Source organism: Solanum dulcamara, chromosome 9, assembly GCF_947179165.1.
Source record: "Solanum dulcamara chromosome 9, daSolDulc1.2, whole genome shotgun sequence".
NCBI lineage: Eukaryota > Viridiplantae > Streptophyta > Magnoliopsida > Solanales > Solanaceae > Solanum > Solanum dulcamara.
In genome coordinates, this window is record NC_077245.1 from 1,837,658 (window position 1) to 1,862,573 (window position 24,916).

At 34.7% G+C, this 24,916-nt stretch overlaps 3 protein-coding genes across 4 annotated transcripts; 1 reads left to right on the forward strand and 2 right to left on the reverse strand.

The window, feature by feature from the left end:
• Nucleotides 1-249: 249 nt before the first annotated feature.
• LOC129904478 (kinesin-like protein KIN-7E) lies at nucleotides 250-7,378 on the reverse strand. 2 transcript variants are annotated; one of them, XM_055980047.1, is made up of 14 exons: nucleotides 6,991-7,378; nucleotides 5,852-6,265; nucleotides 5,412-5,501; nucleotides 5,228-5,328; nucleotides 4,575-4,688; nucleotides 4,410-4,491; nucleotides 4,262-4,329; nucleotides 4,107-4,169; nucleotides 3,876-4,000; nucleotides 3,417-3,753; nucleotides 2,937-3,020; nucleotides 1,985-2,848; nucleotides 1,510-1,820; nucleotides 250-932 (listed from the first exon to the last, which is right to left on the reverse strand). In XM_055980047.1, exons 2-14 carry the CDS (start codon nucleotides 6,075-6,077, stop codon nucleotides 620-622), a joined length of 2,778 nt encoding a protein of 925 aa, XP_055836022.1. In that variant the 5' UTR covers nucleotides 6,078-6,265; nucleotides 6,991-7,378; the 3' UTR covers nucleotides 250-619. The 2 variants fall into 2 exon arrangements, with proteins under 2 accessions (XP_055836022.1, XP_055836021.1); XM_055980046.1 differs by having other exon boundaries at nucleotides 1,510-1,829.
• A 1,975-nt stretch (nucleotides 7,379-9,353) lies between these two features.
• Nucleotides 9,354-12,511, forward strand: LOC129902661 (uncharacterized TPR repeat-containing protein At1g05150-like). The gene has a single exon (XM_055978017.1). It carries the CDS (start codon nucleotides 9,766-9,768, stop codon nucleotides 12,172-12,174), a length of 2,409 nt encoding a protein of 802 aa, XP_055833992.1. The 5' UTR covers nucleotides 9,354-9,765; the 3' UTR covers nucleotides 12,175-12,511.
• A 2,904-nt stretch (nucleotides 12,512-15,415) lies between these two features.
• Nucleotides 15,416-20,850, reverse strand: LOC129902855 (uncharacterized). The gene is made up of 5 exons (XM_055978288.1): nucleotides 20,304-20,850; nucleotides 19,398-19,790; nucleotides 17,009-17,599; nucleotides 16,702-16,829; nucleotides 15,416-15,800 (listed from the first exon to the last, which is right to left on the reverse strand). The coding sequence occupies exons 1-5, from the start codon at nucleotides 20,739-20,741 to the stop codon at nucleotides 15,797-15,799; spliced, it is 1,554 nt and encodes a 517-aa protein (XP_055834263.1). The 5' UTR covers nucleotides 20,742-20,850; the 3' UTR covers nucleotides 15,416-15,796.
• Nucleotides 20,851-24,916: the final 4,066 nt, after the last annotated feature.

Consider the following 24,916-nt stretch of genomic DNA (forward strand, 5'->3'; position numbering starts at 1 on the left):
TATTTTAAGAACGTTTTATTTAGAGAAACAACCCAAGGCCTTTGGATGATCTAGTTTACAAAATATGTACACAATGTATAGGTTGTGTATACTCATACTAAATATACATATATATAACCAATGTTCATGTTGTATATACTTTAGTTGTTTTTGTACATGTTTTGTAAACTAGTTAGCTCAACTGTATATATTGATAAGTATCCCAGAAAACCAATCAGATAAGGAGAAGGAAAAGAAGGTTATGAGGGTAAAAAAACTGCAAAACATGATGCCTTTTGAAGACAATTATCCTATGCTGTCCCAATGATTTTGAGTCTTATTTTACATATACATATAAGCTGTAATATATCTTCACTTATATCTACATACAAGGGTGACTCTCTGAACTTGAGATCTCGAGGTTGTGGATTGACTTTACATAATGTACATTAATAAAGCTTGTCGATGAGTAGGGGAGAAGATGTATTAAGTACAAGTATGGGACATCTTTTGTGTATATTTAGATACTAAGGGGCGAGGTTAAACTTCTAAACTTTACATGAATTAGGTGGGTCAATTCATTTTGAAGCTACTACAATGCTTCAAATAATCCTTAATTTTTTACGTTTAGAAGATCACATTAGGCTTTTCTTGGTTTCCAGCTGAAAGACCTGAGATTTTTTGGCCCTGGTGAGAAGTTGAGTTCAAACATCTCTTTTGGGGCTTCGTTTTGCGCTTCAAATCCAACTAATTTTGATATGAGTGCTGCACTTTCCTTGATGTGATCCATGTCTTTGGTATCTTTCCATAACTGATGACACAATTGGAGTCTTCTCCTTTTAGTTTTTAGACCAATGCCCCGTTTCTCGTATAAGTTGTCTCTCTCCTTTGAAGAAAACTTCTTAAGAAGCAGCTTGCTCAGCATTTCCCTCTCGCGATTCAGAGCATTTAAACTGTTCAAAAGGATAAGAGTATCTTTGCATCAATCTTTATCACACTTTCAGCTAGAGGAATTTTACATGCTTGAAATATATTAAAGGGAAAACGTCCAAATCTACCCTTCTGTTATACTAAGTATCTTAATTTTACTCTCCATAACATTTTGGATCATTCATATCCTTGCCGTTAGCAAATTGTCTCGTATTTGCCCTTGACTTTAACAGACCTCTAACTTGGACTCCACATGTCAAAATTTCTAGGAAAAAGGTCCAAACTTAGACTTTAATTTTGACTATGGTTTAACATTACCCTTTGTTATACTTCACGTTAGAGCTCCTTTATCATCCAGGGCAAATACGAGACGAATTGCTAAGGAAGGGTATGAATGATCCTAAAGTGTAATGGAGAGTAAATTAAGATGTTTCGGATAGTGGAAGGGTATTTTTGACCATTTTCCCTATATTAAATGAGTAAGTATGCTACAGTTTGTCTTGTCTCATTGCTTGTGAAAATGGGACTAGAACTCAAGACATAGCAGCCCAGGCAAGAAATCTCCAGAAACTGCAGGAAATAAAAAGGTATAATGAGTACCTTGCTGCCTGTGAGAAAATTTGACCGTCTTTCACAACTTTAGCTCCTAAAGAGAATGCATTCTTCAGATAGGACAGTCTTCTAAGCTCCACCTCCATGTAAACTGAGTCAGTTGGATCCCCTTTGAAGAGTAGGAAAAAGTATGTTCTGTGAACCAGGGGCACATTGCATGCATTCCATAGTTCTATTATCTCTTGCCTTTGTTTCTCAAATTCCATCCACTGTCTGGAAGGAGATAACTCTGATTCATTCTCTGAATTCAAGGAATCACCCATAAAGTTTCCCAAGTCCTTGGAGGTTGGCTCATTATCCTGGACCACCTAACAAGATAAAATTAATTTCTTATGATCTCTTAACGAACTTATCAAAATATGTATTTAATAGGTATACATTAGAAGAACATTTAAGATTTTTTTGTGTTAAGGAGGATGTGCAATTCTAGCTATTAATCTCAACCAGCAAGTTAGCTACTTACCAAAGTATCCCCTGATTGCTTCTCAGGCACAATTTTGGCAACCTCACCCTCTGCACAAATTTTTGAGCCATTTTCACCTGACATTTTGAGTTCATCTGCACAAATTTTCTCACTATCTTCACCTGACATTTTGAGCTTTACTTCAATCGTAAAACTATGGCTGTGTTCTTTTGATAACACCTTAACATTATCAGCAGAAAACTCCGGTTGAGAAGGCTTCTCCTCAAGATCAATCTTTTTAATAGATAACTCTTTCTCAGATTCACTTGATATGTCCCCATTTTCCTTAGTAACTTCAGATCCTTTTAATACTGGTACGTTAATCATTATTGCTTCACTACTTCTGCTTCTTGGTAAGTTATTTGAGTCAGGAGAATCTGTGTCGGAAGAAGAAGAAGAAGATTGTTCCACGACCAGATTGCTAGTCTGCTTTAGTTCTTCGTTGTTATGATCTATGGCAATGAAACTTGATTCCTGATATCCCTTTCGAGGTGATGAGTGTTTATCAGAGCTTGTACTCTTCGTGTTAGAATCCACTTCAACACATTGAACTTCCTTGCAGTTATCTTCCAAATTTTGAACAGTTCTTACAGCAATGTTTTCCCATCCCTTACATGGATCTGGTCCAAAATATTTCTCAATAAACAGCCTTGGGGAGGTGTCATCACAGAGATACTGATCTTCTGGAGGTTCAGGAATCTGTTCACCTAGCTTGTTAGAATTAAGGCCTTCGTATCTTCCAGATTGAGATACAGTGGATACACCATCAGGACGAAAAGGATATACACATTCTGATACTTCTGATGCTGCATAGTCATCCAACCATTGGGCTTTATCAGGAGATGACACACTACTCAGTTCAGTCTATAGGAGAAGGAAAATAGATTAAGCTCCCTGATGTATATTATGAATTGAATAGTATATGAGCTCGTTCAAGACTAACTACACGTACCCATGACCCTGAACTTGGAAAGTGGTGAACACGAGATTGAGCAAGATCACGCTGCTGGGTTAACTCCCTAATTTCTCTGCTCATCTGCATCATCATACAAAAAGAGAATAGGTTATGGATGTCTTGTCTTAAATGAAAACGGCTATACCTAGATCGAAGTTCAAGTAATTACAGTTAGATAAATATTAATCATTGAGGAACACTGAATCTGAATTATCATATATGACAAATACTAAAGTCCTGCGCCCAAACAACACCAAAAGGTGGCCATATGTATTAATAGACTCACATATTTAATGCAAAAGCAGTAAGTTTTGAGATCCATCAATGCAAACAAAAGATAAATGTCTTTCATGTCATATAGGCATGATGGAGAAGCCTTAAGAGATCAAAACTAGGTTGAAGAACAATGTATGAAAAGATATTGTAGGATTATCCCTGAATATTAGATATTTGTGAAGTTTAAATCACCATTGCTACCTTTTCTATCATAGCTTCCTTTTCTTTCAGCGCATCTGCAGATCCACCTGAGGCAGCAAGTGCTGATAAATTCCTTAGCTCAGCTTCCAATCTAGCTAGTTCTTTTCGTAATTGTTTCACCAGTGCCTTCTCTGACATTACCACGTTAACTTTTGCGTTAGTAATGACATTTTTGGCACAAGTTGCAAACAACAGAGTGTTCCTGGATTGCTCAACATGGCTATGTGCAGGACTCATGGTGCAAATGATGGCAGTTCTGGCATTGCCTCCCAATGAATTTTGTAGTATGCGTGTCAGCTTCGAGTCTCTGAAAGGAATATGTCCATTTCCTTTTTTGCTGATAAAAGTACAAACAAAATATTGATGAAAAGATTTTTTGAAATAGCCTTTTAGTGATGTAAGGATGAAGCCAAAACAAAAGTAAAATTGAAGCTCAGCAAACTGTAGTTATGTGGCAACCTTAATTTGCGAATGACAGTTCCAAGGGTCAGCAAACTGCGATTAATATGGCTACCTTCTTTCAGTCTTACATTTGCTGACAAGGTTTGAGAAGCACGCTCACTTCCCGCAAGATCAACAAAATTCTACAGGAAAGAAAACAAAATATTGTCCATCAAATCATTTTCATGGACTAACAATGAATCCAATGATCCTTCCAAGTGATGTCTGTGCAGAGGTAATTTTCCTCACCACTGTAGCTGTCAGAGTGCTTGAATTTAAGCCAACAATTTTCTTAGCGGTACTTTCAACTGTCTGCAAAAAGATCATTTGTTGACCAAGTCAAGAAAATGATATATTTCCTTTATATTATGATTCATAAACCATTTTGTAACCAATGCACTAACCAAACGCAGAATCTGGTGAGATCTTGAGCTCACTTCGTTGAGAGCAGTTTCTCCTATTTTCCTTTGAGCTGCAAGAATGGTAACAATTGAAGTTATATCATATTAACTTGCCGGTAACACTACAAATATAGCAGTCTCAGCCTTTTACCTTCACATACTGACAACAGTTCTTTTAGATGGTTCCAGTCCTTTAGTGTTACCTCTGTAAGTTTTTCAACTACCGTCCCCCTCTGCAAATGAAAGTGTACAATTACTTGCACAATATCGTCTGTGAATAAAACAAAACTTGATCATGCTTAAAACATATTCTCACCTCTGGATCATCGAGGAGTCTAAGTGGAGTATCCTCCGGGGTTAGAAGGTCTCTAACAACTTCATTGTATATCTCCATGGCAGAGAATTTGAGTGTAAATTCTCGGTCTTCGTTCTAAAATTTTTTGAAAAGAAAAAGATACCTTAAACATCAGAACTAGGGGTGCCAAAATAAAACCCAACCCAACCCAACCCGTTGAAGTTTGGATTGATTATTGACCCGTTTATTCATTAGCTCAACCCATTTCAACCCATAAAAAATTGAGTTGATATGTAACCCGAATTGGCTCATGATAAATCTTGTTAAAATATTTTTAAAAAACCTTTTTTTTTCAATTTGATATGTTATATATAGCCATAATAAAGAAAAAATAATTTTATTAGGTACTAAAATAGTTTTAAAGAATAAACAAAACAATTAAGCTTAGTAAAAATTGGATTGGGTTGGGTCTTGACCCGTTATATAACCCATTACCTAACCCATTTTGACACAAACTAATTTGGGTTGGGCTGAGTCTTGACCCAATTATTGTCTTAACTCATTATGACCCATCCAAACTTGACCCAACCCACCCAATTACCACCCCTAATCAGAACTCTGAATTCTATACAACATAAATAAATTACATTGGAGAAAAGGAAATTTTTACCCACCCTGCATATATGATCATATATATCCGCCAATGTGTATTCAGTGATTCCAGACATAGTATACGTTTTCCCACTACTTGTCTGCCCATATGCGAAGATGCTTGCTGCAAAGGTATTTCATACATTATTACTGTAACATCATTATTTAGGTGAAGAAAATGAACAACGAGCAAGGGTTAGTACTTACAATTAATACCACTAAGACCTGAAAGAGCAACTCCTTTGGCGGCTTCCTCGTACACCTGCCTTGTGGAGCATTCATACCCAAATACTCTGTCTGTTCCATAGCATATACCGATTTTAAGGAGGAAAAACATGGAAAATGAATAGAAGGGAAGAAACTATTTCCAGAAACTCATGATAGGCACTGGTTGAGAATGCTTCCATTAGTGTTAAAAACTTGAAAAGTTTTAAGAGAAGGCCCAGAAAGAATGTTTCTCAAAAGATTACATAGTTAATCTCTTTTCATGGTGCTAGAGGATTTATCTTGCTATTATATCATTGGAATAGAGTAAAACTTGATTAATTAAAACCTTTTTTCATGCGTATCCAAAACAAAACATCAATCTTTACAATTCAAAAAATAAAAAGGCACGCAAAGGAAAATGAAAATGTGAAGAAGCTTACCATATGCACAAGCAGTTGGAAACAATGAACGTTCTGACATAGAATTTTTATACAAAATTGTGGTGTCATTGATGCATTCCCAATCCGAGACATCGTTACTTATAATCTCCCTCTCATTCAAAGGCCTCAATCTAACTGCAACAAAAATCTTCTCTTTATCTTCATGTGCAACTGATCTGTGATCATCACCACATTGAGATGCCTCGTCCCCATACACTGAGCTCATTTTTTAGCACCCTCTTGTTTCTCCCCTGAATCAATGCACTTGAAGAGGACCAGCAAATAGATTATATCAATGAATTACAAATCTTCATATGGTCCCTCTCTTTGTGTTAAAAGAGAGGAACTACCTTATAACCACCTCCCTACCCTCTGTATATGCTTTATATGATCGAAACCTCGTATATCTTTTATCTGGCAAAATTCAAGACAACAAAACTTCAGAAAAAAATATGCAGAAAACACCTTCTTTAGCTCATAAACATGCAATTCTCAAATACATTTTATCAAGCAACTCAACCCCACAAATCGAGAAAAATAGCAATGGAAATGAAATAACCTAAATATGAGTTTTTTAGCTCATAAACATGATGGAAATTAAAGAACCTAACTATGAGTTCTTTAGCTCATAAACATGCAATTCTTGGATGCATTCTGTCAAACAACTCAAACCCGTAAACTGAGAAAGAAAAGTAATGAAAAAACACCTAAAAATGGGTTCTTTTGCTCATAAACATGCAATTCTCGGATGTATTCTGTCAAAAAACTTAACCCCACAAACAGAGAAAATTGGTAATGGCAATCAAAGAACCTAAATATGGATTCTTTAGCTCATAAATATCAATTCTTGAATGCATTCTATCAAATAACTCAACCCCACAAACTGAAGAAAAAACAGTATTGAAAAGCTCCTAAATATGGGTTCTTTAGCACATAAACATGCAATTCTTGAATGCATTTTGTCAACCAACTCCACCGCACAAACTGAGGAAAAACATTAACGAGAAACAGCTAAAAATGGGTTCTTTAGCTCATAAACATGCAGTTCTTAGACACATTTTATCAAACACCTCAATCCCACAAACCGAATCAAAAATATTTACAAAAAGATCTATATTATTGCCAAGAAAAATCATCACCTTTTGTGATGGTAGTGGTATTTGAAAATTTTCTTTGGCAAACCAAAGTACAGCTATTAAAATTGTGTGGTTTATGTCAGAAAATGTGATGATTATTTTTTTTCTTTCTTTGGGAGGAGAGGTGAAGATGATATTTGCGGTTGTAAAGATAATGGGGTGAGCTGAAAACATGCTAAAAATTCGGAGTTTGAGATTTATGGTGGAGAAAATGTAACAAATTTGAGCAGAGAATTTTTCTACAACGCTCACTATGTTCTGCTGTTCTCATTTTTAAGCGATTTGTACGCAACTTTGAAATAAATAGCGACCGCTAATACCATAACCACCCAATTGGAATTCGTAACAAATTAAATAAGCATCGTTACAAAGGATAAACTCGGGCGGCTAAAGCTAATAAGTAGTCTAAAGCTAAAAATAAATTGAAGGTTTAAAATTTTAATTTCTTTTATATATATTTAATCCATTTGCACCATATGGCCAGAGACGAAGCTAGTAGCCTGCATGCAGGTGCTATGGAACTCACTAGATTTTACTTAAATATTATAATTGTGTAAATAAATTTATTAAATATATACAAAAATTATATAAAGAATTCAATTATTATTATTTAAAATCGTTATTATAAAATTCAAAACTCATAAAATTTGAAATGATAATTTGGTCCGCTGACCTTTTTCAAGGTCACTTTTTAATTATGTCCATGTGGACAAATTTAGCTCATTGGATTAATTGGGACAACTTAAATAGTAACCTCAATAAAAGGTTATTTTTGCAAATGCCTAAGGGAAATGAAAACTAACGCACATTGTATGATCATGATAGTTGGAAAGGGTGGTGATTTGCATAAATTGGATTATATTGGCGTAGCTATTAACTTTGATCATGTTTAATTAAGTTGTGTAAAATAGCTTTGGTTAGAAGCTAGAGTTCAATTCCTGTCGAAATGTTAATGTCAAAAAAACTAATCTTGTTCATGTGAGATTATCATGAGTTTCTAATGGATCAACTTGTCACAAATTTTGACAAATTACTGAGAGGTTAGTAAAATAGTATTGAAAATTTGGGACATAGTCGTTGCATATTCTAGCGGATCAGTAGAAAAGCAAACTGATTAAAAATGAATAAATTACTTCGTAATGATAGTAGGGAAAATAAGTTTCACTATAGTGACATTACAAATCGTCTTTATACTTCTATCCTCCAATACAACTCATCTTCACTCCCAACCCTTATAACTCTCATCCTCCTCACCCCCACCCACCCCCACCGTTCATAGTATTTGTTTAAATTATATACAAATATTTTTAATATAATATCTTTTGCTTACTTATTGAATATTTTTTAAAAAAATAAGAATTTTTCTAGACCCTTATTCTCAGTTGACATACCTAAGTTACACTATAATATGAGTTTTTAAATCTCAAAAAAATGCTTTTATCAACATCCAACAATGACTATAGTGACTAGTAGAAGATAGAAATAGGATGAGTGGCAGCCATGAAGTTAGACAAAAAACCTTGGGACTAAAGATTCTAGAATTGGATTTTGTCCATCAAACTCATCAATCAATGTCACTGAAATATACTAATTGATCAAAATATTCAAGAATAAGTTAATTAACAACAAGGTTATGACTTAGTATGATCACTATATTTTTTTTATTACAACTTTCAATTAATGAATGAGATTATAATAGATCTAGTCATTACTGTTAATTTTCCTACGTATTTGACATTAATAGCATCGAATGTGCATTTTTTCATGAAAATAATTAAAATGCATGCGACGAACCATGAAAATAAGTATTAGTAAAATGCGTTGAAGGTTAAATATAATTCGCAAAGCATCTAACTAGAATAAATACTCATAAAACTTGCAGTAACTCAATAAATACATAGACATATGTCTTTCACAAACATGATTATCACTAAATCATAGTCATTACTAATACACATTGTCAACTTAATTGACGATTTAATATAAATATTTGAGCTAGACTCCTATCAACAATAAATATTAGCTAACTTTGTTCAAAATAAGAGAATCATCTAATATTTTTTATCTTTATTAAAATTTAAATTTGAGATTTTATATTTATCAATCAATTTTATTGATCATTAGGCCAGAATAAAAGATGCAATAAACATTTATCGAACTAAAACAAATGATGGATGACATTGACATGTGTTGTGTTTATTTCTAATCATCATTAATTCACATGTTCTCATCTCCCGATTGAAATCTAAAATCTCAAATTCACTCTTTCCTTTTCTTCTTTTTTAACTAATTACCTTTTTTTTTCTTTGACGGTTGGAACTTTTTGTTATTTTAGCCAAACAAATTGAAAAGGCCAAAAAAAAAAGGCTATGATCTTTGAAATTTTCCAGTCACTCTACCCCACCACCACTCCCCATCATCACAACCAGAAGAAGAAGAAAAAGGGGGAAAAAAAATTGTAAACAGGAAACAGTTGTCTTGTTCTTCTTCTTTCATCTTTTCCTTTTTCTCTTTTTTCAGATCCAAATGCTACCAAAAATTTCATCTTTTTTCCAATACCCATTTCTCTATTTCTCCCATTATCCTAAATTTGTATTCCTTTTGAAACCTTAACCCTAAAAATCCCATCTTTTTTGCTTCCACTATAAAACCCTAATTTACAGATTCTCTACCTTTAAATCACCAAGTTTGAATCTTGATTGAAGTTTTCGACACGCAATTTCGTGAAATATTGGAATTTGTTCTTGAATTGTCTTTTTGAAGCGTTAATTTTGGAAAATGGCTACGAGGGGAAGCAGATCGGAGAAGGTGAAGAGAATTTTTCAGCAATTTGATTGTAACCATGATGGGGGTCTTAATCGAGAGGAAATGGCAGCTTTGGTGGTCGCTGTAAACCCTAGGGTTAAGTTTAGCGAAGAGCAAATTAACGCTATTCTCGACGAGGTTTTCCGTACGTACAGCGAGTTTATTGATGGTGAAAAGGGGCTTACTTACGATGGACTTTTGCGTACCTATGATGATGGTGCTGGTGATGTTGATCGTGATTTCGACGCGCTTGGGCTTGAGCTTAAGCCGGAGGACAATGCTGGAACTTCCATTGCTGCGGAGGAGGCTTCGTCGTCGTCGATTGCGGATGAGAGAGTGATGGAGCCGCATAAGAAACAGCGGACTGCAGCTTGGGCAGCTTCTCCGAATCACGGCATTGTGTTTGATGATACTTGGAAGCTTGTAGATGACCTTGAGATATTGATCAAGAGGCTTAAGTCCAAACAATCGAAAGATGGGAAGCTGAAGAATGATAATTCTGATGTTTATTCGGAAGGTTGGTCGAGGGAATTAGGGCCTTCTACTGAGATTACGGATAAACGGGTTAATTGGGAGGAGACTGGACATGACTATGCTGTGTTTGTGAAGGAGTTGGGTGTGTTGAGGTCGAGGGCTGATGGGTCGAGGTCAAGGGAAGAAGCTTTTGATGGTCACATGGCAATTGGCAGGGTTTTGTATGATCAACATTTGTTTAAGGAAGCACTGGTGAGCTTTAAGAGAGCTTGTGAGTTGCAACCTGCTGATGTTAGGCCACATTTCAGGGCTGGCAATTGTTTGTATGTGCTCGGGAGACATCGTGAGTCGAAAGAGGAGTTCTTACTGGCATTGGAGGCTGCTGAAGCTGGTGGCAGTCAGTGGGCTTATTTGCTTCCTCAGATTCATGTGAACTTGGGAATTGCTCTTGAAGGCGAAGGTATGGTTATTAGTGCCTGTGAACATTATAGAGAGGCTGCTATTTTGTGTCCAACTCATTTTAGAGCTTTGAAACTTTTGGGTAGTGCACTTTTTGGTGTGGGTGAGTATAAGGCAGCTGTTAAGGCATTAGAAGAGGCTATTTATATGAAGAGTGATTATGCTGACGCACATTGTGATCTTGCTTCTGCATTGCACGCGATGGGTGATGATGATAATGCAATTAAGGAGTTTCAGAGAGCTATTGATTTGAAACCTGGTCATGTTGATTCCTTGTACAATTTAGGTGGACTTTACATGGATATGGGTAGATATCAGCGTGCTTCAGAAATGTACACTAGGGTACTTAGTGTTTGGCCGAATCACTGGAGAGCACAGTTAAATAAGGCCGTGGCTTTATTGGGGGCTGGGGAAACTGAGGAAGCTAAGAAAGCTTTGAAAGAAGCTCTGAAGATGACAAACAGAGTGGAATTGCATGATGCAGTAGCACATTTGAAACATCTTCAAAAAAAGAAGTTGAAGGGGAATGGTGGTGGCAATGGGGAGGAGGCCTTTATCATTGTTGAACCCTCAAAGTTTAAGTCCGTGTGTGAGAAAACCGCATTGAGAGCAGATTTATCCACTGCTCTTGATATTAGAAGTTTTCAGAGGATTACTCGTCTTAATCGTTGTGATGTTGATCAGATAAAGAAGGAAATAAATGAAACTGATGTACCAATGTCTTATTCTGGTGGTGTACCTGAAAAGTCAATACGCAAGGCTTCACTGGAAGAGATTCTGCACAGATTACTTAAATTCTTGAAGCCTGAGACCTTTATTGGAGCTGTTAAAGCCATTAACCAGAAAGTTCTCTCTGTTTTAGATGAGTCTGAATCAGGTCGGCTGGATCTGGGCATGTTCTTTGCTGTTCTTGCTCCTGTCTGTGGAGGATCACCAGACAAAAGAAAACGCATTGCATATGAGGCGCTTTTGTGGCGTCCTGTGAATGAGGGTAGCAACCAGATAAGGAAAACTGATGCTCAAAGGTACATCAAACTGCTGAGAGCTATTTACATTCCTTCCCAGGGAGCAAGTGAAATGCTAGAAATTCACGGGGAGATGGACACATCATTGGTGTCTTTAGCAGAATTCACTGCAATGTTTGATGATCCTGATTGGGGTTTTGGTATAATGTCCACTTTGCTGAAGCTTGAATTGGGTGATAGGAATCGTCATGGTAGCCATGTGTGTGCAACTTGTCGCTACCCAATCATTGGGTCTCGCTTTAAGGAGATAAAATCACATTTTAGTTTGTGCAGTCAGTGTTACAGTGAAGGAAAAGTACCCCCAACCAGCAAGCAAGAAGAGTACAGATTTAAAGAATATGCTAGTGAAGCTGAGGCAGTGAAAGATAAGTGCATGTGGTTCGGAATCCATTCTAAAGGCTCCTCCTCACCTGCTGCTTCCTAGCCTAGCGCGTACGCATGTATGTTTTTCTGATGTTCAGGGTGTGAATTATATCTAGCTAATGAAACATGTTGAAGCCTCTTGTACAATAATCCTTTCAAGTTGTGAACATCAATTCTTTGTTTTAAAAGGCAGTATTTACTATTTAGGGACTTGTAGTTCTGTGTGGGTGCCTTTTATCTTCTTTTTTTTTCTGACTCCTTTGAGGGATTGTGCCTCATGTAAGTTCATCAGTGTAAAGTTCTATGTTCTCCCCTTGATTTTTTATTTTGTAGTATTGGACATGGCTATGGATGGATTTTATTGCAGTATCCAACAATTGATGTACTTATTAGCACAAGAGTTCTTTAGTATCTGTATCTAGCTTTACGAGAAGCTAAAGGCAACAACAATAACAACAAAACTCGGTGTAATACCAGGTTTGAAAAGGATAATGTGTACTCAGATTTTATCCTTACCTTTGAGAAGGTAGAGGTTGTTTCTGAAAGAATCTTGATTGAACAAATAATAAAAAAAGAGGCAATAGCGACAAATGGCAATATCAAGAAGATAGTAAAGATAGCGAGACGAAACATGTAAGTTTCAATTGCGCGCATTATAATTTTTCGACAAAACATATAAGTTAAGTTTCAATTGCGGGGCATTATAATTTTTCGAAAAAGGAAATTTAATTTTTCTTGGGTTAATATGACTCTGTAACTACCTGACAAGTGTATATAGGAAGCCATAATGTGATTAATTAAAAGGGAATGTTGGTTGAGTGTTAAGCCAGTCTGGACTACACAAATCATGTTTAAGAAAAAGAAGAGAATCTTAGTATTAAAGAATTGGTGGGTCTGAAGCAACAATAATTAATCAATCAGACAAATGATGAAGCAAATGCACAAATGGCACATTGTATTGACCCAGTCGCTAGGCACATTATTTATTTAAGTATAAAAGCAAATGGATTTCTTACATGTCCTTATACATTTATATTATGCGTTAATTATTTCGTTATAGCATAGCTGGAAAATCCATTTGGCATCAAGATAAAACTTTAACCTCATCCCAAATTCATATTAAATGAATGCAACGATTTATTTTTTATATACGAATTATCACTTAATCATGAAGGTCCATAGCCTATGACCTCCACTGCACTTTAGCCTACGTCATAATTTGTGACAATGAGGTTTTGTATTCACGCGATTTCTACTTTTTTTTTATATATAAAAAATGAAATATATCATTATTTGGATTTTTAACGACCAATACTAAATTATTTGATTTGTATAAAATCACAGTGCTATCATGGAAATTTAATCTTATAGTGGAATAATTACAAATAATACAGATATAATTATATAACTAAGCAGGGACCTAACTATCATTATGAATCATGATAGTTCATGATATTCTTCGTCATTAGACTTTTACTTTAAGGCTTTTCACAAAAGGTATTCTAAACGGGGAAAACGCATAAATTTGCTCTTTTACTATTTAAAATAGCTTTATTTCGTCTTTTATTATACTCTTGATCCATTTAAATTCTTGATGTTAACAAATAACTTCAGTTATATCCTTGATAATAATAAAGTACTAACAGAAAATGGATGAACTCTATGTATCCAAATTCTTCGAGAAAAATGATCATAATTTGTCATTCAACTTTCGATGATGATTTTAAAAAAAATTACCTTCAGAATAGATCTTTATTAACGGTAAGGGTCAAAACAAGTCTTTTTCCTACTATTGAGGAAAATATTACAGATCGAAATAAGAATAGTACAAAAACAATTTTGACCCTTTTGATCTCTGGATCATAGTTTTAAAAGAATAATATGAATACTTGGCTCTCACCCGAGAGACCTGGGTCCAAGTGCCAGCAACATAATAATTTTTTTCAAAATTTTCTCTATTTTTTTCCCAGTGCGGGCCCTTTCCCCAACCCTACTAACGTTGAGTGCTTTATGCACCAGACTGTTCTGCCAATGCAGGGTACTTTATGTGTTGGACTGTCATTAATAGATAAACAATTTAGGGATATTTAGTAGAGTATATTACAAAAAAATAATACATACATTAACTTTAATTTCATCCTCGTAGGTGTGAAAAGGGGAAGGGAGGAAAGAAAAGATTAGGAAACTCTGTACTTTGCACTGCTGAACGCAGCGAGGCTAAAATAGTTCAAATATGGAAAGAAGAAAGTAGATGCCCAGTAAGTAGGTGCAAAAGGTGAGCAATATTAGGCCTAAGGAAAGGTAGAGGTAGACCAAGAAAAATTAGGGAGTTGTAATTAACAAGCCTACCGGGCCTTCAATTCACCAAGGACATGATCCTAAATAGAAAAACATGAAGGTCGAAAATTAAGGTAGACAGTTAATACAAGGAATATTTGCGCTAGAAGCAAGTTGAATTCAAGAAGTTGAATCTGTCACGACATTACCTGTTTCTCAAAAATTGTGCATGCAAGAACCATGATTATGACAACCCCCCCCCCCCCCCCCAGGCATGAAACACAAGTACCAGCAAAGTTAAACTTAAACATCAATAGACAAAACCCACTAACAATCTATACATCAGTTCCGCATGTCAATCTTTATTGTAAGGTCAGTCATGCACTTTCTATGTATGTTGGTTATTATAGTACTATCCATGGCTACAAAATTGCCATTGTCACCATCAGATTCACCAGCATCGGTGATCTTGCAATTCCAGGAAGAAGAGCAGCTCAACAACTACGCCTCAATCCGAGAAGAACAACTAAACAAGTTCAAAGATATCACATATCAATTTCAGACAGAACGACACTTCCAAGATTATGGTTTCTTGAATCCAGCACCATACTTCGGTAGAGGTGACCCAGCTCCCATTCCTCATAGGAGAGGCCATAATCTGAAGGAGCACAAGGCAAAATGATCTGGAGACAGTTATTAGTCTCTAATTCATACAAGTATTCAGTAACAGCAATCATCGCTTAGGTACACCGTACACTTACATTTATGTCACCTTACTAAGGTTATAAAGCATAGAATATGATATGAGGTCATGATGTAAGTAAGAGTTGTAATCTGCTTGATTCAGATTTCGCACTTTGTAAGGATAACCAAATAAATGTATACAAGTTTATGGTACATTAGCTTATGAACGAATTATCCATCGCAACAGAAAAAGATTCAAGCATATTGCAAATATAGCTAAGCACTAAGAGAACAGAGAATTCCGAGGATCCAATTCCAATCCAAAATGATAAACTTTCAAGGAATGAAACTCAGTTTAGAATTAAATGCAGGACATGAATTTTTTGAACTGTTAAAAATGCTAATGAGAACGTTAAAACTCCAATAACACCATAAGCTGTAAAAAGGCCATAGAATGTCAACAGTCTGCATATTCCATAAATTAAACAAACATACTCATCAAAACTGCAACTCTGCTTGACCACACACATACATTATGTAGCTGAGAACTGTTTTGAGGATCTATCATGTATTATATACCATCTAAGAGTAGAAAAGCTTTCGAACATCGTCTTGCTAATTGAAGAGGACGTGTCAACCAAAAGCTCCCATTATGGGCGTAATAGAGGATCAACTACAGCTGCAAAGGCTTTGACTTTATAGTACAGATAACCAAAACAATGTCACCTGTGAGAGAATAAACAGACCGAAGAATCTATCAGTTTTCTTTCAAACCACTAGCTACTCCACTGTTAAATTTGAAACACAACCAAGTATTTCATAAGTAAATTGCCATCAGGAAATTTTGAATTTTGAAGCCAACAAAAAATTAATTGACTACCTCCTTGTTTAATTATTGCTTTGAGTTAAGAGGGTAAGAAAATAGCCATTAACACATACTAAAATTGATGATTCCCATTGAGAATTGGACTGCTAGACGTCTTCTTTAAATGTTACCATCTAGCTAGTTGTCAGGTTACGTGTCAAAAGCGCCTAGAGTTATAGTGTCTGGTTTTCATGGTTCTTAACATTAACCAAGCATTTCAAACTTTATGGTCTTTTTATTTGTCGACAGAGGAACCGCAATGCTGTAGTGGATTAAAGTTTCACTAGCTTAGAACCAGTAAACAGGGGAGCCAGAGTATTTAGAGTTCTTGAACTAGCCTGCAGAACACCTTTTTACAATTGGGGAAAAAATGAGCTTTACACCAAACAAAATTTCAAAAATATAAGCCTGATACAAGAAGAGGTTGTGAACACTAACTCAGGAATAGCAATTTTGCTATCAGAAAGATATAATTTCAGCAGGATGACGTAGAGGAAATTGATTAGAAAGACGTTACAATTTAATGGGAGAAAGAAGGAAGAAGTTGTCTACGAATAGGACATGGGACTCTAGTAATTGCACCCACTAAGGCAAGGCTGAACAAAGCACGAAGGATCCAACCAAAACTTCATCCAACGCCCTAGCAACTTACTCATTTTACCATCAGACTTGCAAAACCATGGAGGCACATGACTTCTCCCTGCATTCTGACTTACGAAACTTTACTACAGATTTTGACACAAATTCTGAAGGGATACTCACATGAGATGTATGGCAGATGGACCAGTAAAAGCAGCAACCTTCTGGGCACGCTGTGCTTCACACTTAAACAGCTCCTTCGTTTCTTTTTTCATACGACGTGCCTCACGCCGTTCTTCCTTCACAGCAGCCTGCGAAGGTAGAACCTCAATGTTAAAACAGTGTATCAGATGTTTTATGTACAATTGAGAAGAAAAAATCTATCCAAAAGTAGTAGGCAAAGTGAAGAACGAGCTCAGCAGAGAGAAAGAGATATCGAGCAATACGATTCCACAATAAAAAATATTGGTATACAAATACAACTATTGACCTTTCTTTCTTTCTTTTCCTCCTTTGACTCTTGACCATGTTGCTTTCTTTTGAGCTGTTCCATCATTGAGTTGTCCTTTCCCTCCTTTTCTGAACCTTGCTTTTTCTTATCTTCCTTTTGCAAGGCATGCTTTCCCTTGCTCGGCAAATAGTCGACAGGAAGCTTCGCTTTTCCTTTAAGGGATATTATAGGCGAAGCTTCAGAAATAGCAGGGAGCAACTTTTTTCTCCTCGCTTCAGGAGCTACAATTTTTCCAGGGTGGTTATCCAGATTTGAATACGTTGACACTATAGTCTCACAATCCCATACTTCTGAGTCACTGCTGCTTTCATCAAAAATAGCTGCTTCTTCCTCTGGACTTTCATTTTCATACTTCTCTGCATATTCTCTGCACCGGCTTATGACATCAGCTTCAGGTTCAAGCAATTCCCCATTATCTGGTCCATAATTATTGAGTTCCAAGCCATCAATGGGACACTCCTTAAATACATGATTAAGCTTTTCTGCAAGGGATTCGTGACATTCATTTTCCTCAATCATATCACCACCATATTCATCTTCAGTATCAGATCCATACTCTTCAAGTTCAAGCTAAAAAGATGAGATGCACGAGAGACAAGACAACTATCAATCAAAAATATCAATAAAGAAGCACAGGCATTATCTTAAAAAAGTGACAAAGAGACTTAAAAATTCTCAATACTAGTGCTAAATTTACAAGGAGAGCTACTATAAGCAGACTATCTTATTCTTCTACCTGAAGGCTAGTAGACTCCAAAACAAGGAAACATCATATAAATTAACAACCTGACAAAGCAAACTCTGCAGAAAATACTACAAAATACAAATTAACCAAACTACTATACACATTATAAGCATAGCCAATCACCCTTAAACCAAGAAGCAACTTAGAACTGAAAATAAAAAATAAACCTAAACATACAAATTAACACATGCTTATGGCTTCAATGATGTAAGACAAAAAAATTCCTCTTTCAGCCCATAACAATTTATAACTTTTTTCTAGCCCGATGATGACACAGCCATGGTATGGAACCATCCATCAGAACAAAAAAGCTCGAGGAATGAGTCTAACAGCTTGCTGAAAAACAATAGTGTAAGCAAAGATAAACAGCATGAAAATCCATAAAATCTTTTGAATAGCAATAGTTTAAACCTAAATGGATGTACTCATCAGTGTTATCAAAGGCGAAAAGCGCAAAAAAGTTCTAAAGTCTATTGGGGCTTTAAGTGCAAAGCACAAATAAAACGTGGACTCTAATGAAAAAAGGAACAAAGGGAGAAAAAAATACAAATATACATGTTTAGTCCAAGACTAATAATTATAAACATGATTGAAAAATATATGACCAAAGAAATTGAAAAAAGATTATAATACAGTGAAATATCAATTGTTTAGTGTCACTTCTTCAAAAGAGACTCATTGGCAAGGAGAAGTTTGTCTTAGAACCTTGATGACAACACTGAAATGCATATAAAGCGACATGAAGCGCTCAACACGTTTTGAGCGTCGCTTCAGGGCTTAATCGCGCTTAAAGCGAGCCTTTGACTACACTGTTACTAATTCGAAGTCATTTTGAGGGGAAAAAATAAGAGCTTTAGTGGAAATACTTAATACTTATAAACACAAAGACTAATATGAATTCAATCTCTGCTAACCTTTACCTTATTAAGAAAATAATGTTTCAACTCAATCTCAGCTGAAAACATGCTATTTATACAAAAAGGATAGTAATAGATCTTCCAAGCAATTACTACTATAAGACACACAAAAGGTGGCTTAGATCGCCTCTATTATCGATCAAAGCACTAGGAGAAAAAGAACTTCGTAAAGAAACAATTTCTTGGAAAAATGTTTTTAAGGCAGATACAGCAAATTTACACCTAATGGGGTGGCCTAGCGGTCAAAGATAGAAACTTGCGCAAAATTCCACTATTCTACAATGCTCTTCAGCCTCCCACTATGACTAGGTAAACCCTATCTACCTACAACATTATGAGAAGAGCTACTCAATACTTGTTCTAGTGCAAGATAGAAACTTTTTTTTGAGAAGGAAAATTTGAGCTCGACAAGTGTGAGGTAAGAACTAGAAAGTATCCCAATGAGTTAATCGAGGTGGGTACCAGGTGGACCGGAACCACATTACCAGAAAAAGGGCAAATTAGACCAATTCATTTAACACAGGCTGAGGTCCTCTTATAACACACTTATGGTCTCTTTAGCTTCTTTTTTTTTTTTTTTTTGGGGGGGGCAGTAATTTCTCTCTTCTAAGTTGTGATCGGGCTAGTAAAAATCAAAACCTCACGTGAAGATACCTACAGATTTGTACAAGTAGAAAAAGAAAATATAGGCCAACAAACTGCTTACCATATCAAACTGTTCATCCAGAGGGCGGCGTGCTCTTGGCTTCTCTTCAATAGTTGCAAATTTAGCCTCATTTCCCTGCACATGTCCAGCAGTATCATTGCTTCCTACTTTGTCAATGTCTGATCTCTCTGGCAAGCTTAAATTCTTGTCAAATTCCACATTAACTGCACCATCTGGTAGGTTTGCCGTGATAACAAAATCTTCTTCCAACTCTAAATCCTCCACATCAGACCCAAAACGTGACAGATCACTGTCATCTAGCAAAGCAGCAACTTCAGGATCCACTGCCTTCTGAACTCTTACCCCTACCGTCTTGGCTGCCACATTGTATACATACTTCTCATTGGAATCATCATCCACTTTTGCAACCTCGACTCTTGAAGCATCATATGCCTAACCAAAACCCTAAATTTGTTAACTAGAAAATAAGGTCACAAAGCTACTGTCTTTAAAACTTATTAATCAATTATTTGTTTCCTCTTCCTTTCATCAAGTATACTAACAAGAATAAATACTACACCAGATCCAAACCAAAAAGCTGAACCAACGTCATCATTATGAGGAATTGATACTTATAACGGATTTGTATAGCGCCAACTAGATGGGAATTGAGACTTAGTTGATTGTATAATTATACTAATTCAACCAAAGCTGAAATCTTAATACTAATTCCATATAATACAACTAAAAGTCTACAACAATTAGAACTCAGTTCAAACAAGTTGGGGTCGACTAGATATTAATCCTCACTAGTCATGTTACTCCATTTAAACTCATATACAATACAAATAATACTAATGCAACCAAAGCTAACGTTTTTAGGCATAAAAAGTAAGAACAAAGCTTTAAACAAGTGTTAACATAGTTCAAATGGCGTTTATTCAATAATTCATAGAATTAGCGAACCTTAACATCATGAGGAAGCTCATTAAGCTTAGCTTTAGGATTTTCATAATAAGCAGAGCCACCACCAGTATTCTTAATCTCCCTCAAGTGATGTAAGTAATTATAGCCATCATCAGGAAACCCTAGCTCCAATATCTCCTTTCTAACATCATCTGGTATCATCACAGTTTGATTTTCGGTACCCGAATACCCGGCTTCCCAACCATTGTACTCCTCTTCATCTTCCGGAGCATCCGCGTATATCGAATTCGGGTCATCGAGGTTGAATTGATCGGCAGAGTGAAATGCGTCGACTGAGTAGGATGTATTGTTGTCAACTCTGACGAACACTCTGTCGGCGCCAGAGGACCCGGATTCGTAAGCCGGATCCGAAGAATCGCGGGCGAATAATTGAAAAGTAGCTGCTTTCTTCTTGTCGATGAATTTTTTCTTCCCCATTTTTATCGGGAAAAAAAAAAAAGCAATCGCCGACACAGATAGTTTGGAGAAGAACCTGTATGTATGCTATAAAACCCTAAAACCTCAAGTGTGGTGTACGTTTGTCCAAATACATTCATAATTAATATAATATATTATAAAAATAGCTAGCATTAGAATTATTTACATATCATTATTGGACTAAAATTAGCATATGCAGATTTAAGTCCGTCTTACGCTGTTTATATTCCTACCAAATAGATAATTAAACACAATTAAGAGTGATTTCAGAGAGATACATTTTGCAAGTTTAATTTATAACAAAGTATGGCAGCAGTTGAATTGAAAAATTCGAGATGTTGTCAAATTACGCTATGTATATTCCTACCAAATAGATAATTCCATGTTTTTTTCATGAATCAAAACCTATAGGAGAAGAACTAGTTTAGAAGCTTTACTTTTCTTTTTTGTTGTAGCCACTTTTAGAACTTTATTTAAGTTTAATTGAACGCTAATTTATTTAAATTTTATCGGAAAGCTTGCAAATTATTAATAATAATAAGCCATATATCAAAAGGTTAGAGGACATATGTACTGATGAGTAAGTATTTCGCCATAGCACACTGATGGTCTGTTTTATACTCCTAATCCTACCAATCTACCATGTTATTATGGAAAAACTATGTAATATTTCAATGTCATAACTCATATATATTATTATTATTTATATTTTAAATATATTATATATCTTACGATTAATTAAATGACAATAAATTTTAAAATTCATCTGAAAACCCAAAAGATTTTCAACATTTTAATAAGGAACCAAAAGATAACATTTAATGCTTATCAACTTTGTTTTCTTTTCAACTCTAAGGGGTCTATTCATTTGACTCCTCTCTCCAAATCTCTCACTCTTTTTTTTGAAAAAAAAATACAAAAATAATATTCTATACCATTTATCGATATTAATAAATTACATAAGCAATCAATACATAAGAACAAATACTGAAATAAAATAAAAGTATTCTGGCCAAGAAATTAATATGATATGTAACTTAATTTACAATTTAATTCTAAATAAAAAGTTTAAAGTAAATACACGTATGATTTGGCCCTTCATTATCTAGTACCAATAAATAAAGAATCTGTGTAGCCAGTAGGTTAGAAAAAAACAAAGCAGAGATTATCGGATAAATCTTATCCACATTTAGTATATACATCATTTTAATATATATATTTTACTTAATTTTAATTAATTAACATGTATTTTATATCATTAAATCATTCAATAAAAAATTACACTAGTTTGATGTACAGGTGTGAATAATTTTTTACTAGATTGTCCTAAGAGTATATGTTTACTGAAGACAAAATATTTATGCACAGGGTACTCAATCTACTTTCTTTTTCAAAATTTTTCTGTTTTTGTTGTACTTTTATTTATTACACTTTGCTAACTTATTTTATTTTTGTTTCTCTTATTAATTTGTTTTTCTCTTCGTGTCTAACCCCATCGTCTCTTTTCCTATAAAAAAAAAATTAATGGATAATATTATATTGATATGTAAAAATATAATAGTATTTGAAGATAAATTTTAAAAGTATATTTAAAAATTAAAATTAATTTGGATATATATGCAGTTAATTTAATTAAAAAAAAAGTTTGTGAGAGAAAAAAATTCCTAGAAAATCTAAGATTGAAAAATCATGTTCAAAAAGATTTCACTAGATTAATCCAATATATTACCAAATAATATTTCGCAAAAAAAAAAGATGAGAAAATTATGTGAATCAACAAATATATACTAGTTAATTAGTTAGCATAGTTATACTTTAACTAATTTATAATTCGTCACTAACATTTAGCTTTAATTACGGTTAGAGTTTGTATAATTCACACATTTGTATAATGTAATTTTTTATAACATAATTTGTATAACTCACACATTTATTTAATTTGTATAATTACAACCCATAAATATGCAAATTATAATTAAGAAGCCTAGTTAAATTTATTATATTGGTTAAAAAAAACATATAGTTGATGCATGTTAAATTTATTTGTTCATGTATCCAGTGCCACCTATCTTTTATTCGGAATTAAATTTCCAAAATTAAAGAAAACAACCACAAAATATGTGTCACGCCCCGAGAGGGTGTGGTCGGCACCCAAAAACCATCTCTGGCCTCCGAGAGAACCACTTGGTCTCATCACTCATTTGTTCATCAGCAAAAGACTTGAGTGAAAATATGAAAACTTATGTGGGCTCGTCATCATCAACATCTAAGGAAAGAAATCATCCTTAGAAGAAGTAGTTTCAAGGAGAACTGCTCCAATTACATAATCAAACTCTGTCTACGAAGCCTCTAACACTATCAGACGGTGCCAATAACATGTCTATGGCTACCTCAAAAGAAACATAATACTCAACAATAATAAAAGGATAAAGAGTTCCTCCGAATACAAGAAGGACTCACCAAATAACTAGAAAGTAATGATCTTCAACGATGCACCTGTTGAAGATCTCTAACGCCTGTATCGGAATCATAGAAAGATGAGGGTCGAATGACGTCAGTACATGAAATGTACAATATGTAAAATGGCAGAAAAGTAAGGACAAATATCAAGAAACTCCTCTCAGGAAGACTCAGCTCAAAACTCAACATCAATATGTAATGCAAGTTTAAAAATAATAATAAGGAATGCTTACTCAATTGAGAATTTCTCTAACCGACAACCATCACTTATGAGCTAGTGATGATACAATGAAGCGATGTCGTTTCCACATCTATTCAATACCTTGCTAGGGTAAAGAACATCACCATCTTGGATCCAATCATCAAAGTCCTCTTTTTGGGACATGAGAGGCATAGCCTCCAGCCTACACTGGCTACGTAATTCTGGGGTTTGAGTCAATTAAACTCTTACCCAACTCGGTGCTAAATACTACTCCCAAAATATATACTCATACTAACCTCATCATCTAGTCTTATTGGACTTTAATTTAAAACATCAAACTTATCTCATTACCTCTTTATCAATCATCACACTTCGAAACATCATTTACATCTTATCAAAATATCTTGTTCAAAACATCATTTAATCTAAAGAATCAAATTCATTTAAACTCAATGTTTTTGCTCTTTCAAAACTCAATAAAATACATATATAGTATTAATTCAAATCACTCTTTTTGTCAATGCATATTAAAAGTCAACATCTTTACTCAAAACATGCATAAAAAAAATAATCATGGACATCAAATCAATTAGGGTTCAAGAAAAAGTAGCCACGAACAACAATTCCAATAACATGAGTGATAAAAATAATAATAATCTTAATGTATAAATATATCTAACTTAATAGAAGAATAATTAACTCATTTAAAATTCAAGAATTAGGGTAAAACTTAACTATAACTCAATTACGATGAATTTAAATATTGGGCGCATGAACGAACTCAATCCAATGCTATAATTAGTCTTACATACCTTGAATCCTAAACTTTATTCCGAATTGAAGAACTTAATGAACACTCTTGAAACCCTAGCCTTTTCTTCTCACCGGAGAGTTTGTGTACTACCCGGAGTATAAGAATCACCGGAATAGTATTTATATACTACTAAACACTAAAACTATATTTGAGAATGAGTAAAGAAGTGTATAGAGAGAAGAATTGTTTGAGAAAATTTGATGAATAAAATGAGGAAATAAGGTGGGTATTTATAGGTGTGGAATAGAGACCTAACAATAAATAAAAATAATTATAAAAGATTATCATGAAAATTCAATAGAGGATTGTGATGTCACGGGTGATATCAAATGGATCTAGATCTTTCCATGGTTAGTGAGATGAACCTTCTTTTAATAGAATACCCTTTTTCGGAGTTGCATTTGAACAAGATAACTTCCTTATTAGGATTTGGTGTTTTGATATGAATTGTATCTGTAGAAGTCTACTTTCATGTCATTTAAGAATCAACCGGTTTAGAGCATTCTATAGTAAGATATGATTTTTCTTCTACTAATACTCTATTTTATCACAACACCATATCTTGCAAAAATTAATTTATTTGACCTACTTAGCCACCGAATCTTAAGATATGGTTTCCACAAAAATTATAGGTAATGATGTTGGGGGTATTCAAAAATTTGAATCTCCTAATTTGAACCATCCTATGAAAAATTATGC

Coding starts and splice junctions, on each gene's coding strand:
- LOC129904478 (XM_055980046.1), bottom strand. CDS start 6,077: ATGAGCTCAGTGTATGGGGACGAGGCATCTCAATGTGGTGATGATCAC. Junction 4,330..4,409: donor ACTGTTGTCAGTATGTGAAG/GTAAAAGGCTGA, acceptor CCATTCTTGCAG/CTCAAAGGAAAATAGGAGAA. Junction 2,849..2,936: donor TTCCAAGTTCAGGGTCATGG/GTACGTGTAGTT, acceptor CTTCTCCTATAG/ACTGAACTGAGTAGTGTGTC.
- LOC129902661 (XM_055978017.1), top strand. CDS start 9,766: ATGGCTACGAGGGGAAGCAGATCGGAGAAGGTGAAGAGAATTTTTCAG.
- LOC129902855 (XM_055978288.1), bottom strand. CDS start 20,741: ATGGGGAAGAAAAAATTCATCGACAAGAAGAAAGCAGCTACTTTTCAA. Junction 19,791..20,303: donor AGCTTCCTCATGATGTTAAG/GTTCGCTAATTC, acceptor GGTTTTGGTTAG/GCATATGATGCTTCAAGAGT. Junction 17,600..19,397: donor TGGATGAACAGTTTGATATG/GTAAGCAGTTTG, acceptor TCATCTTTTTAG/CTTGAACTTGAAGAGTATGG.